Source organism: Oryctolagus cuniculus, chromosome X (genome assembly GCF_964237555.1).
Source record: "Oryctolagus cuniculus chromosome X, mOryCun1.1, whole genome shotgun sequence".
Lineage (NCBI taxonomy): Eukaryota > Metazoa > Chordata > Mammalia > Lagomorpha > Leporidae > Oryctolagus > Oryctolagus cuniculus.
The window spans coordinates 38,525,230-38,538,676 of NC_091453.1; the positions used below are offsets into that span (position 1 = coordinate 38,525,230).

Sequence of the window (13,447 nt, forward strand, 5' to 3'; positions counted from 1 at the left end):
AGGAGACGAGGTGAGGCTCCTGGGGGGCTTCTTTCCTCCCTGCAAACCTCCTCCTGGCCTCACCACGCTCTCCCCAGCTCAGAAAGTGCCAGCCTCAAGTGTGTCCATAGCAACATCATTGAAAGTCAGAAACTACCTCAATGGCACACGAGCAGAATCACAGTACCTAGGCTAGCTGGCAGCCAGTAAAATGCAAACTTGCCAAGATCATTATTATCATCAACAGTAACAAGAGTTACATACATAACCGGAAGGAGACACACCCATGTTTAACAAATTGGCTCTGGGTGGTGGCTTTAGGGTCTTCTTCAGATTTTTCTGTATTTTCTATGATTTGATAAAAATATCTATTACTTTTATGAGGGTACTTCAAAAAAATCATAGAGGGGCAGGTGTTTGGTGCAGCAGTTAAGATGCCACTTGGGACAACCATAGCCATACTGGAGTACCCTGATTCAAGTCCAGACTCTGGTTCCAGCTTCCTGCTAATGTGTAGCCTGAGAGGCAGCAGGTGATGGTTCAGGTACTGGAGTCCCTGCCACTCAACGAGAGAGTGCTGGATTGAATTCCAGGCTCCTAGCTTTGCTCTGGCCCAGCCCTGGCTGTTGTGGGCATTTAAGGAGTTAAACCAGTTAGATGGCTGATCTCTCTCTACACGTCTCTCTGACTTTCAAGTAAATAAACTTTTTAAGACATTCACAGAAAGTGGAATTGGAAGGTAAGTTTATTTTGGTGCAAAAACAATTGAAATCCATGCAGTTTTCCCATAACACAAATTTTCCATGAACTTTTTGAAGACCTTTGTATAATCTAAAAAAGTCATATAAAGAAACAGAGGGGCCGATGCTGTGGCATAACGGGTAAAGCTGCCGCCTGCAGTGCCATCATCCCATATGGGCGCTGGTTCGAGTCCCAGCTGCTCCACTTCCGATCCAGCTCTCTGCTATGGCCTGGAAAAGCAGTAGAAGATGGCCCAAGTGCTTGGGCCCCTGCACCTACGTGGGAGACCCGGAAGAAGCTCCTGGCTCTGGCTTCAGATTAGCACAGCTCTGGCCCTTGCTGCCATTTGAGGAGTGAACCAGCAGATGGAAAACACATACTCTCTCTCTCTGCCTGTTACTCTGCCTTTCAAATAAATGAATAAATCTTTTTAAAAAACCAAAGAGATGGTCTCTGTTTCTCAAGATAAATTTAAAAATAAATTTAAAGATTTATTTATTTATTTGAAAGTCAGAGTTGCATAGAGAGAGGAGAGGCAGAGAGAGAGAGAGAGGTCTTCCATCCGCTGGTTCACTCCCCAGATGGCTGCAATGGCCAGAGCTGCGTTGATCCGAAGCCAGGAGCTTCTTCTGGGTCTCCCATGTGGGTGCAGGGGCCCAAGGACTTGGGCCATCTTCTACTGCTTTCCCAGGCCATAGCAGAGAGCTGCTGGTTCATTCCCCAAATGCCCCCATCAGCCAGAGGTGGAGTAGGCTCAAGCCAGGTGCCTGAAACTCCATCTGGGTCTACCATGTGGGTGGCAGGTGCCCATGTGCTTGTGCCATCACCTGCTGCCTCCTAGGGTGCATGTTAGCAGGAAGCTGGATCACAAGCGGAGGTGCTGGGACCCAAACCAGGCAGTCTGATGTGGAATGAAGGTGTCCCAAGTGTCATCTTTACACTGTGCCAAATGCCTGCCCCTCCATGAACTTTTCGAAGTATCCTTGTATGTTCCTTCTGCCTATTCTTTGGGGATTCAGATCACAGATAGTATTTCTTTTCCCCCTGCTCCTTTTTTCCCCCCTATAATTTCCCTATTTCTCATAGTGACCAGGTATCATCAAGAAAAAGTGAAAGCAGTCCTCTAGGATCTGCACACGCTAGTAAACCCTGCCACTGCTTAAGGCCTTGTCACAGCCTCACTGCACCCCATTCTACATGTTGGATTGCCCCACGCAGAAGATACCTGTCTTGGAGAAGCACAGGTACTTCTGAAGAGGGTTCAGATGGCTGGCAAACCAAGTCTCGTTTTCCTAGGAGGCTCTCCGCGTGACCAAGTTTTGGTCCTCAACAGGATCTATGGGCCCTTGGCTCAGCTCAGGCCTCCACATGCCTTTCAGTCACCGGGCTTCAATCTGCGAACCCTCCTACAGCCTCGCTACCAGAAGGCACTTTTTTCTCACACACAGCTTACTGCGTCTGCTCAGATCGGTCAATGGCTCCCTCCCCTTTGCCTGCAGGGTAAAGACTCAGGCTTTTCATGGGAAGTCCTTGGTGATCTGGCTTCTGCTGACCATTCCAGCTTCCTCCATGTGCACCACCCTAAGCATGCCCTGTCTTGTTTCATCTGGCCAAGTGCCACTCGGTTTTCTGGATTTAGCTCACCTCTCCCAGTAAGGCTGCTCTGAGTTCCCAGGCTGGGCCAAGTCTCTGTCTGGGTTCCTACATTCCCCCTTCCTCCCTTCTGTTCCACTGGTCAGGGCCATAGTCCCATTACCCTGTCCAGGGTTGTTTTTTTTTTCCAGCACTTTCTATAAATCACTATGCCCCACTTGTCCAATAAGGAAAACAAGGCTCAGAGAAAAGGCGGCTGCCTAGGTTGTCTACCTGGGGCTGATCTCCTAAGCATTTTGCATTTCTCCTACCCAGGGCAGGAGGTAGGCTAGGTGGTGGAGGTAGAGACTGCCTAGGGAAGGGGACAGGACAATTTTGGCAAGCTGTAGGCACACAAGCTCAGGCCTGAACAGGCTGCTGGGCTCAGACTGGAGGTTTTCCTACAGGGAGCTCTTTCTGCAGATGTCTCATGTGTGGCAGAGACTGGCATTTCCAGTCCAGTGTGGGCAGGCTCCGGGGTTCAATGTGGAGATGTTAGCCCAGAATTTTACTTGGAAGTTCAGGCCAGGGAGTGCACTTCAGGGAGCTTGGTCTGGAAGCCTTTACTGGGGCTTGGTCTGGACTCAATAGTTTAGGATCTTGGCTGGAGTTCAGTTTTGGGCTCAGTGTGGTCAGCGGAGGCCAGGAGTTCTAGCTAGCTGGTTTGGAGAGTTAAATCTAGTAGCCAGCCTCTGCAGTTCAGACTGGGATACAGAAAAGTGTAGGTGAGTTAGTCTGGGGAACCAGAGAGATGATGCAGTGGAACTCAGACTGGAAGGAACTTTCTGGGGCTCAGCCTTGGGATTTCAGTCTCGGGCAAAAAAATAGAGAGCTCAGGGGCTGGCATTGTGGCATAGTAGGTTAAGCCTCTACCTGTGATGCCAGCATCCCATATGGGTGCCAGTTCGAGTCTCAGCTGCTCCGCTTCTGTACCAGCTCCCTGATAATGTGCCTAGGAAAGCAGTGGAAGATGGCCCAAGTGCTTGGGCTACTGCACCCACATGGGAGACCCAAAAGAAGCTCTTGGCTCCTGGCTTCGGCCTGGCCCACCCCCAGCCATTGTGGCCATTTGGGGACTGAAGCAGCAGATGGACAATATCTCTCTCTCTCTCTCTCTCTCTCTCTCCTCTTATCTCTGTAACTCTACTTTTCAAATAAATTAAAAAGTTAAATCTTAGAGAAAATGTGGGGGTGGTGTTGTGATGTAGCGGGTAAAGCCACCACCTGCAGTGCCGACATCCCATATGGGTGCTGATTCGAGTCCTGGCTGCTTCACTTCTAGCTGGCTCCCTGCTAGTGCACCTGGGAAAGCAGTAGAAGATGGCCCAAATCCTTGGGCCCCTGTACCCACACAGGAGACGCAGAAGAAGCTCCTAGCTTCGGCTGAGCCCAGCTCTGGCCGTTGTGGCCATTAGAGGAGTAAACCAGAGGATGGAAGACCTCTCTCTCTATCTCTTCCTCTCTCTCTGTAACTCTGCCTTTGAAATAAACAAATAAATCTTAAAAAAAAAAGGGAGCTCAGCTGAGCAGAAAACCATGTGGGGAAGTTCTTTCTGGGGGTTTCATCTTTGGGCTCAATGTGGGGAGCTTGGTTGCCCAAGCTCAAGCTCTGAGGTTTATTCTGGGGGCTCACATAGGGTTGGGATTGATATAAAACAGGAAGTTAACTTCCTTATATGGGAACTAAAACAACAAAAAAGAAATGCCTGTGTGTATCAGTTTTGCTGTAAATACGGTATCTCATCAAACTTTGTTTTAAATCTTTGTCAGATTGATAGGAATTATATACTACTATAGTTTTTAATGGTTTTAAACCATTTTAAAATCGACTTTATGAGTGAAGTTGAGCTTTTTTTATTTGATTATTTTTTGCAGCCCTTGCCTATTTTCCTGCTAGACTGTAGTCTTTCTACTGTTTATTGAACTCTTTATTTAGCAGAGCCATTAAACCTTTAATGTAAATTAAAAATGTGATTGCAAAAAATAAGTAGAATATTGCTACATAAAAGAAAACTCAGGAAATTAACTGTGATAAACTTCATCTGGGGGCTGATTTTCAGGGAGTCAGCCTACAGAGCGTCAGCCAGGGTATTCGGTAATAAAAAGCAACCTTTATTGAGCCTTTACCATGCACCAGGCGTGTGCTAAAAGCTTGACCCAGAGTATTTCACTTCACCTCAAACCAACCCTATGAGGTAAGTAAGACTGAGAAGCTTCATGCAGAGTTGATAAAAGGATCCAACCCGAGTCCCAGTCTAAGAAGCTTACACTGGAATCCAATCCAGGGAACTCATTTGGGGGTTTTCTATCTAGGAATGCCACGCAAGGGATCCAGTGCAGAAATAAAACCACAGCACTGGGCCCTGGAAACACAGCATACAACGTGTGAGTCTGTGGGGCTCTGAGTGTAGCATTGAGATGGGAGGCGCCTTCGTGGGGATCCCAGCCGGGCAGGTATAAAATGTGATGACTCGATAAGGCAGGGAGATGGCCTTCTGTAGGGCCAGTTTGGAGACCTGCCAGTCTGCTGGACTCAGCCTGGGAATCTCAATCCCTGAAGCCAAGTCTGGGAGACAGAAAATAGGGGGCTCAGTCTGGGAGTTGAGGCTTAGAAAATTAGACTAGGTGCTTAGCCTGGGTGATTTCATTTTGGGGGACAGTCTTAGGGCATTAGTCTGAGGGCTTGGCAAAGGACACTCAATGTGGTGGATGGAATACAGGGTGTTTAGTCTGGGCACTTGGGCTAGGGAGAACAGACTGGAAGCTCTGGAGCTCAGGGTGGGCTGCTCAATGTTAGGGATCCCTTTGGGGTTTACACTGGGAGCTCTGGTAATCTAGTCTGTGGGATGGACCGGGAGAGTCAGGCTTTTGGCTAAGGCTGCAGGTTTAGGTCTGAGGGGTAGTAAGTAGACTAATCTAGGGTGCTCATTTGGGCAATACCTGTGTACAGAAAGGTGGCCAGGGAGATGACCTTGGGATGTTCCTTTGGAGGACTCATTCTGGGGCCTCAGGCAGACAGCTATGACTGGAAATCCACTCTGAGGGCTCATGGCGGGCACAACATCCTTGAAGCCCGGTCTGGGCATTTTGGTTTGAGAAAATGGTGTGGGGATCTCTAACTGGGACTCAGACTGGACTTGCCTGAGGGCTGAGGTTGCAGATAGCAGTTCATGAGGCTCACGCCACGGAATCAGTCTAGAGGGCTCTTTCTAGAGGTTTGGGTTATGTAGCTCATCCTGGCACCTCAGCAGGGGGAGGAAGGAGGTACTGATTCACTCTGTAGATGTCTCTCTGTGGAGCTCAGCCATGAAACTTCTTAGGGTTCTAGCTCTTTCTGGAAGGTCAGGCTTGGGAGCGAAGTGTTCCATCTAGTGAAGTGGACGGTGCTGAGTTTGGGAAGCAGATGCAGCAGCAGCTACAACTGCCTGCTTGCCTTTCTTGTACTTCCAGGACCTTATGATTTCCTGATGCTCCTCTCCCTTTAGAGCTACTCCTTCTAAGTCTCCTTCGGTGAGTCCACCTTCTTGGTCATTGTTCTCCTCCATTCACACTCCCTCCCTTTGGTGGTCTTGTCCAGCTCCAAGGCTTGATTACTATCTATGTGCCAGTGTTAACCAAATGTCTCCTCCTGGCATTCTAGATTCATCTAACTGCCCAACTGGCAGCTTAGTTTGAACATATCTGAAATAAAACTCTTGAACTCATCTTAGGAACCATCCAAAAAGCAGCAAGTCATTCTTGACTTTTCTTCCCAAGCTCCTGCATCCACTGTATCTCAAGCCTTTCGGTGCTACTTCCAAATATAATATACCTTCAATCTAACCACTTCTCACCACTTTCACTGCTACTAGCCTCACCCAAGCCAACATTTCTCACTTAGATTACTGCAAAAACCTTGTAACTTATCCCTTGGCCCCTGCTGTTGCTCCCGGGTAACCCATACTGGAATCTTCCCCTGGCTACCTACCACACTCAGACTAAAATCCATCTCCTTATCTTAGTCTTCAAAGTCTTGTTCATCTCAAATGTCTTTGATCATTCTACCCTCACTTGTCATGTCTGGATCATACTGGCTCCCTTGTTGGTCACTGATACACAAGCTGGCCACCTCCTCCCCCCAAACCCCTCAACCTCCTCCCTTCCTTGGGGGATTCTATTCCAGTTGTTGCCTTGGCCTGGAACATGCTCTTCCTAATTGGTGCTTACTTTCTTCTTGCTGTTCAGGGCTTGACTCCCATGTCTTCTATTCAGAGGGGTCACCAAATCTAAAGGGGGTTCCCCAGTCACTGTCACATTACCCCCTTTTTAATTCTCGAGAGTGTACTTAGTACCTAATTTTCTCCTGTGTATCTGTTACTTTTGTTTGCTGTCTCTTTCTCCGACTAAAAGGTTTGTTGCCTGAGATCAAGGACCTGCTCTGTTCTGTTCTGTTCACCTTTCTATCTCCAGTCTCTAGAACAATCCCCAGAACATGGAAGTGCTAAGTAGGTAGCTGGTAAGTTAACGAATAAGTGCAAACAGAAGTCTGAGAAAGAGAAAGTGGGGTAGACGCTGGTGGGGGGGCTCCATATGGGATGTGACCCTATGGGAGTGGTCTGATATGGGAAGAGTCAAAAGAAAATATTTTTCTGGTGGCTCAATGGGTAAAGACTCAGTCTGAGGAGGAGATATCTCATCCTAGAGATTCGAATCTGAAAAGTAGAAAATATGGGATCCAGGGGCCAGCACTGTGGTGTAGCCAGTAAAGCCTGCAGTGCCGGCATCCCATATGGGCACCAGTTTGTATCCTGGCTGCTCCACTTCTGACCCAGCTCTCTGCTATGGCCTGGGAAAGCAGTAGAAGACGGCCCAAGTCCTTGGGCTCCTGCACCCACGTGAGAGAGCCGGAGGAAGCTCCTGGCTCCTGGCTTCAGATTGACGCAGCTCCGGCCATTGTGGCCATCTGGGGAGTGAACCAGCGGACGGAAGACCTCTCTCTGTCTCTCTGCCTTTCCTTCTCTCTCTGTGTAACTCTGACTTTCAAATAAATAAATCTTTTAAAAAAAAAGAAAATATGGGGTCCAGTTAGTTGTGGAGTGGTGATTCTGCATGGCTCTGATCAGACATGAGGTTCTTTGAGGAAGGTTTGTTCAGGGTAGTGATTGGTGTACATGGAGTGGAACTCTGTGCAGGCTGAAAGATCAGGAGCTTGATGAGAGAGGGCTCTTTCTGGGGGGCTTAGCCATGGAGACTCAGTAAGGAGGGCCAGTGTGGGCTCTCATCCTGCTGGCTCAGTCCCTGAGGGTTCACACTGAGTTTCATTTCCCAATTGGTACAACTTCACTTGGGGATGAGTCTGGGGCTTGGCCTTAAGGTCTTGGCCTAGGAAACGGGTAGCTCCCTTTAGGTGACCATTCATGGTATGCCCCTTACACTCAAAATTTCCAGTTGGGAAGTTCACACCGGGCTCTACTTCTGAATGTTCTCTCTGGGTAAGTCAGACAGAGTCCTCAGCCTGGAGCTTCACCCTGCAGTCTCACATCAGAACTTCAACATTAGACCTTCTAGTTTGTGGAGCCCATCCTAGGATCTCAACCATGTATGTGATAACGTAAGGGAAGGCTGACTCTGAATTAAGATTTGAGGCCCAGGGCATAGCAGGGCAGTGGTGGGGAGGGGCAGTGGTGACTAGCAGTTAAACAGGTCATTTGAGATGTCCATGTCCCACATCAGAGTACCTGATTCTAGCTCCTGACTCCAGCTTCTTGCAAAGACACACTCTGGCAGGCAGTGGTGATGGCTCAAGTAATTAAGTCTCTGCCACCCATGTGGGAGACCTAGATTGGGTTCCTGGATCTCTGATTTGGCCTAGCCCGGTCCAGACCCAGCCATTGCAAATATATGGGGAATGAACAAGCATATGGGATCTGTCTACTTCTCAGATAAAAAAAAATACACGCATACACACACACACACACACACACAAAGACCTGCTCCAGAGGTCTGGCTTAGGGCTATCTGTGTTGAGGAGCAGGGCAGGGCCTAGGTGTGCACACTTACTTTGGGCATCCTTGCTGTCCGGGGAGCCATGGGGCAGCTTTAATAGATAGTCCTTGAGAAGCAGCTCATAGCGGGGGATGCGCTGCACAGGCTCCAGCATGTGATGCTGCAACGTCAGGTTGCCACAGGCTTCCTCCTTCTATGGAAAGTGGAAGCAAAAGAGCTCAGGTCTGGCTGCAGAGCCTGCCCTACGTCCCCACAGATTGCTCCTCTCCCAGGCTGCGCCATCCAACTTACCTGCACCTCATGGATGATGACTTTAAACTGGGTGGAGCGTTCTGTCCAGGTGTTCACCAGCTCCACGGCCCGGTCAAAGTTCTTCACATACTCGCCATACATCTTGAGGAAGGGCGCTAGCTTCTGCAGGATGTCCCCAATGCGTGGGTAGCGGTCCCTGGGTACAAGCTCATATGATCTGCCTGAACCTTACCTTCCAGAATCCTCCCCTAGTAGGTCTCCAGCCCCAGGCAGACTGCACTCATCTCAGTCCTGGAAACCCACTTCTCAATCAGTCTGCTCCTTTGGAAACGGTGCTTAGTTACAGGTCAATTGAGCCAAGAAGCTCAGGTTGACCTTAGCCCATGGCCTAGGACACAACTTGCCCCAACTCTGCCCTCCTAAGCACCAGGAATGACGCATCCTAGACCTTACTTCAAGGGCAGCTTCAAACATTGATTATTGATCTGTGCCCAGTGTTGTGCCAGGTGATGATTGGGACACAGAAACGCATCACACCCAGTTCTGCCCCTGAGAAGGTCACAGTCTTGGAAGTAAAGTGACCAGGCCTGGTCATAGTCTGAGGTGGGAGACAAAGAAACTAGACCTGGTGCACACCCTCGGGGGTCACAGGCTGGGAGAGGGAATATAGAAACCAGGCTTCACGCCAGCCCTCCGTGGTCAGAGTCTAGGGAGGGGAACACACTTTACCCTGCGGGTGTGGGCAATGTGGAACCAATTTTAAGCAGAGAGTGCCATGGTCTGATTGTTGTTTAGAAAGACCATTCCAGGGGCTGGTGCTTTGGCTCAGCAGGTTGAGCTGCCATCTGCAGCACCAGCATCCCACAAACTGGGCACCGGTTTGAGTTCCAGCTGTCCCACTTCCAATCCAGCTCCCTCTAATGCACCTAGGAAGGCAGTGGAGGATGGCCCCTATACCCACATGGGAGACCTGGAAGAAGCTCTGGGCTCCTGGCTTCAGCCTGGCCCAGGCCTGGCTGTTATAGCCATTTGGGGAGTGAACTAGCAGAACGAAGATTCTCTCTCTCTCTGTTAATTCTGACTTTCAAATAAGCAAATAAATCTTAAAACAAACAAACAAACAAAGACCATTCTAGCAAGTGATGCAGACACTAATGGCTAGATTGGAAAGACAGTCTTCTTCCTCAGCACTCAGCTCAGGCATTACCTCCTCCCTGAATCTTTCCCAAAGCCCCCAGCTCACCTTGCTCCCTGTGTCTGGATTTCCATGGCCTCCCATTCTCACCTGCATCATAGCACTGACACAAATGACAGCAGCTCGCATTGACTGAGTCCTTATTATATCCTGGGTGCTGTTCTGAGCTCTCTATGTATCAACTCACTTCATTCTTTTTTTTTTTTTTTAGTAAAAGGTGAAAGATTTATATGATCTGAAGAGAAACCAGAGTATTCACTTCATTCTTACAAGCCTTCAAGATAGGTTATTCTTATTTTGATCATGCCCATCATACAGACGAGGAAACCGAGGCATAGCAACTTCAGAAAGTCAGCAAGTGGCAGAGTCAGAATTTGAATGCAGCTAATTTGGTTCCTAACCTCAAACTCTGAAGGGCTCTGCTATTGCTGTAATTTTCTGAGTCTTCGTGTGTGTTTTGCATTAGATTGGAAGGCCTAAAGAACCTTGGGCCTGGTTCTTTCTGTGAAAGTAATAGGAGGTGGCAAGCAGCACGAACTCTTGTGTACACTTCTGGGCTTGGCCTGGGCAGGCAAGTGGGCAGCCTGGTGGGGAGCCTCTCACCATTCTTCCATGCGCTTCTCTAGCTCAGGCAGCAGGAACTGCTGGTGGAAGCAATAGATGGAGCAGATGTTGGAGAAGATGCCATGGACAACGTCAGCAGGGAAGGAGCTGCGGTTCCGAGCTTCTTCCAGCAGCCGGGCACAGAACACCTGTGGGGGTAGGACAGGAATGCTCAGCCCAGCTGGTTCTGGGACTTGGCTGGGGAACAGACAGCTTGCCAGTGGGGATAGTACTTGTGGGCAGTTGTGTGGAGCTTTGGGATTGGCACTGGTGTTGAGACTGAGGAGGGAGGGAATGGAATTAAGGTTATATATGAGGTTGGAGATCAGGTTGTCAAGGTGGGACCTGCAATTAGGCATTGGAATGAGAATTCAGGATCATGGTCAAGGTCAGAAATTGATTCAAGGTCAGAGAGAACGTTATAATTAGATCCATTCATTAAACCATATTTGTGAGTGTTTACACTGTGTCAGGTATTGTCCCAGAGGCTGGGGTAGATCGGTGAACAAAACAGACAAGAATCCCTATCCAGGGCTGGTACTGCGGCATAGCGGGTAAAGCCACTGCCTGCACTGCTAGCATCCCATATGGGCGCCAGTTTGAGTCCCGGCTGCTCCACTTCCGATCCAACTTTCTGCTATGGTCTGGGAAAGCAGTAGAGGATGGCCCAAGTCCTTGGGCCCCTGCACCTGTGTGGGAGATCCAGAAGAAGCTCCTGGCTCTTGGCTTCAGATCGGCATAGCTCTGGCCACTGCAGCCAATTGAGGAGTGAACCAGAGGATAGAAGACTTTTTCTCTCTCTCTCTCTCTCTGCCTCTCTTCCTCTCTCTGTGCAACTCTGACTTTCATATACATAAATAAATCTTAAAAAAAAATAGAATCCCTACCCTCGGAGATTCTACTGGTTTGAGGATGAGGAATAGGGACAGAGTTAGGATTAAGTCCACAGCCAGGGGTAAACAGAGGATATGGGTCATAGTGAGCATTAGTGTCAGAGTCTCAGTGAGTGCTGGTGTAACTTCCCAGGATTAAGCATGAGGGTTGCTACAAGGACCAACTTTGGGGTCATAGAGTTATCTTTCATGGACAAGTTGGCTTCAAGGTCAGAGAGGGGGCTTACTACCTCTAGATTCTGGCCCCAGAGGTGGAGCTGGTCTCAGGCCCCTTCGCTTCCTCCTTGGAACCCACCTACATAGTCCTGGGGCCCTGGGACCACTCACCTGATCCAGGAGATGGAGCCGGGAGACGTAGGCTTTCTCCGTTTGCAGGAGCTCATTGGCAATGTGGAATACCTTCTGCTGCACAGTCAACTGGAAAGGGGGAAAGATGCCCCCTGGATGCAACAGCCTCTCCCAGAACCCTCACTCAAGTCCTCAGGAGTCTCCGAATAGCTCACACGCTACTCTAAGCCTAAAGTCACCCCAACAGCCTCACCCTCACCCCAGACTCCTCAGCCTATCGTACAGCCCCGCTCTCAACCCAGAAGGCATGCACTCCATCCCCCAGACACTCGTTCACCCACGCATCTGCTCTTTCCATTCCTTCAGCATAGTGCAGGGCAAGTGGGCAGAGCCATCAGACTTCCTGGGTTCAAATCCTAGCTCTGCTGTTCACTAGCTCGCATAAGTTGTTTAACTACTCTCTGTGTTTCAGATTTTTCAGCTATAAATATAGATAATAACAGCATCCAAGTCCAATTGAAATGGAGACTATTAAATGATTTCATACATAAAAAAAACCATATAGCAGACTACAGACCAAGTAGTCTATGAATGTTACTTATTTATTCACCCACTCAGTTCACTGTCAGCACAAGCTTGCTGTGCACCTGGGGTGTGAGAAAAATACAAAAGGATAAAATTATAGAAAACTCACTGCCTGTTGGCCCAGCTTCCTACTCATTAGACATCTATTTGCTCAGTAGCTGCCATCCCAGCAGTCCCTGGCTTTAGCCCTCACACTTGAGCTTGGTCCTGGCAGAGACCTAACTCAGGTGCACAGGTGCCTTTTGAAGAAATCCTGGGCTGCCGGGGTGCAAAAAGCGGTCCCTGCCGCCAGAAGCCTTCATTGCCATAGCCTCAGGTCCCTGGGGAGCTCTTGCTCTCGTGCCCCTCCTCCAGCTGTCAGGAAGGCTCTCTGGATGTGACTTCCCACTTTACAAATAAGGAAACTGAGGCTTGTGGTGGCAGAGCAGAGACAGAAGAGACTTGCCCTACACAGCTGCTGAGTCCTAGGATTTTCCACCTGGAATAGGACTGTAAAGGCCCCCCAACTAGGATGCCCATCTTGAAGATGGCAAAACTGAGGTCCAGCTAGTGGCTCTGTGATGAAAGGAGACCAACCTTCCTAGTTGGCATGTGGAACCGTACAAGGCGGCTTTGGTAGTCACAATGACCAGGGCTTCATGACTGGTATTTAGTACCGGAAGGACCAGGGACGCTAAACATTCAAAATGGCAATGATGTCCCTGTTTGGAGAACTACTGAGCTAGGGGAAGAACCAAGCATAAAAGCCCGTCTCCTGGTTTCTCCAAAGGGTCCTGCCTCTCGGTGAACATAGGTCAGTACCTCCACAGACTCCTGTCTCTCCAGCGGGGGCACTGGGATTTCTCTGTCCTTCTCCTCATCCTCCTCCTCGTCGTCCTCCTCCTCCAGGTCACTGTCAACCTCCTGGGAGCCAGGCCGGTGGGGGTCGGCCAAAGCAACAGGCACACTGGCCAGGGCAGGGGGCCCGGGGCAGAGGCTGTGGCTGGGGGGCCCGTCATCACTGACGAAGCAGGTCTCTTCGCTGTTGGATGGCGAGCTGATGCTGTCAATGCCGCTGTCCCGGTTGGGCACCTTCTCACCATCCCGGGGCCCAGGAGCCAGCAGGAACAGGCAGCGGGAGGCCTCACCCTCAGGGAGCTGGGGCACTGGTGGCTGCGGGGGTGGCTGTGGCAACATGGCTGGCTCTGGGGGACCTGGGCAGGGGCCAGGGGCTGGCCTATCCGAGGCGACAATCACAGGCTCTCTGAGGTGGGTGGCGGACACACATGGAGGCAGGGTATGAGCTATGAGCTTG

At 49.8% G+C, this 13,447-nt stretch overlaps 1 protein-coding gene across 1 annotated transcript in view; it reads right to left on the reverse strand.

Annotated features, from left to right (window-relative positions):
• The window catches only part of FGD1 (FYVE, RhoGEF and PH domain containing 1), a 42,682-nt gene that overhangs the window by 10,744 nt on the left and 18,491 nt on the right, over positions 1-13,447 (reverse strand). Inside the window, exons 4-8 of the mRNA XM_008272662.4 lie at positions 12,955-13,396; positions 11,608-11,697; positions 10,388-10,536; positions 8,629-8,785; positions 8,392-8,530 (exon numbers count right to left, since the gene is read on the reverse strand). Coding sequence (XP_008270884.3) covers positions 8,392-8,530; positions 8,629-8,785; positions 10,388-10,536; positions 11,608-11,697; positions 12,955-13,396 — 977 coding nt within the window. The remainder of the gene's footprint in view (positions 1-8,391; positions 8,531-8,628; positions 8,786-10,387; positions 10,537-11,607; positions 11,698-12,954; positions 13,397-13,447) is intronic.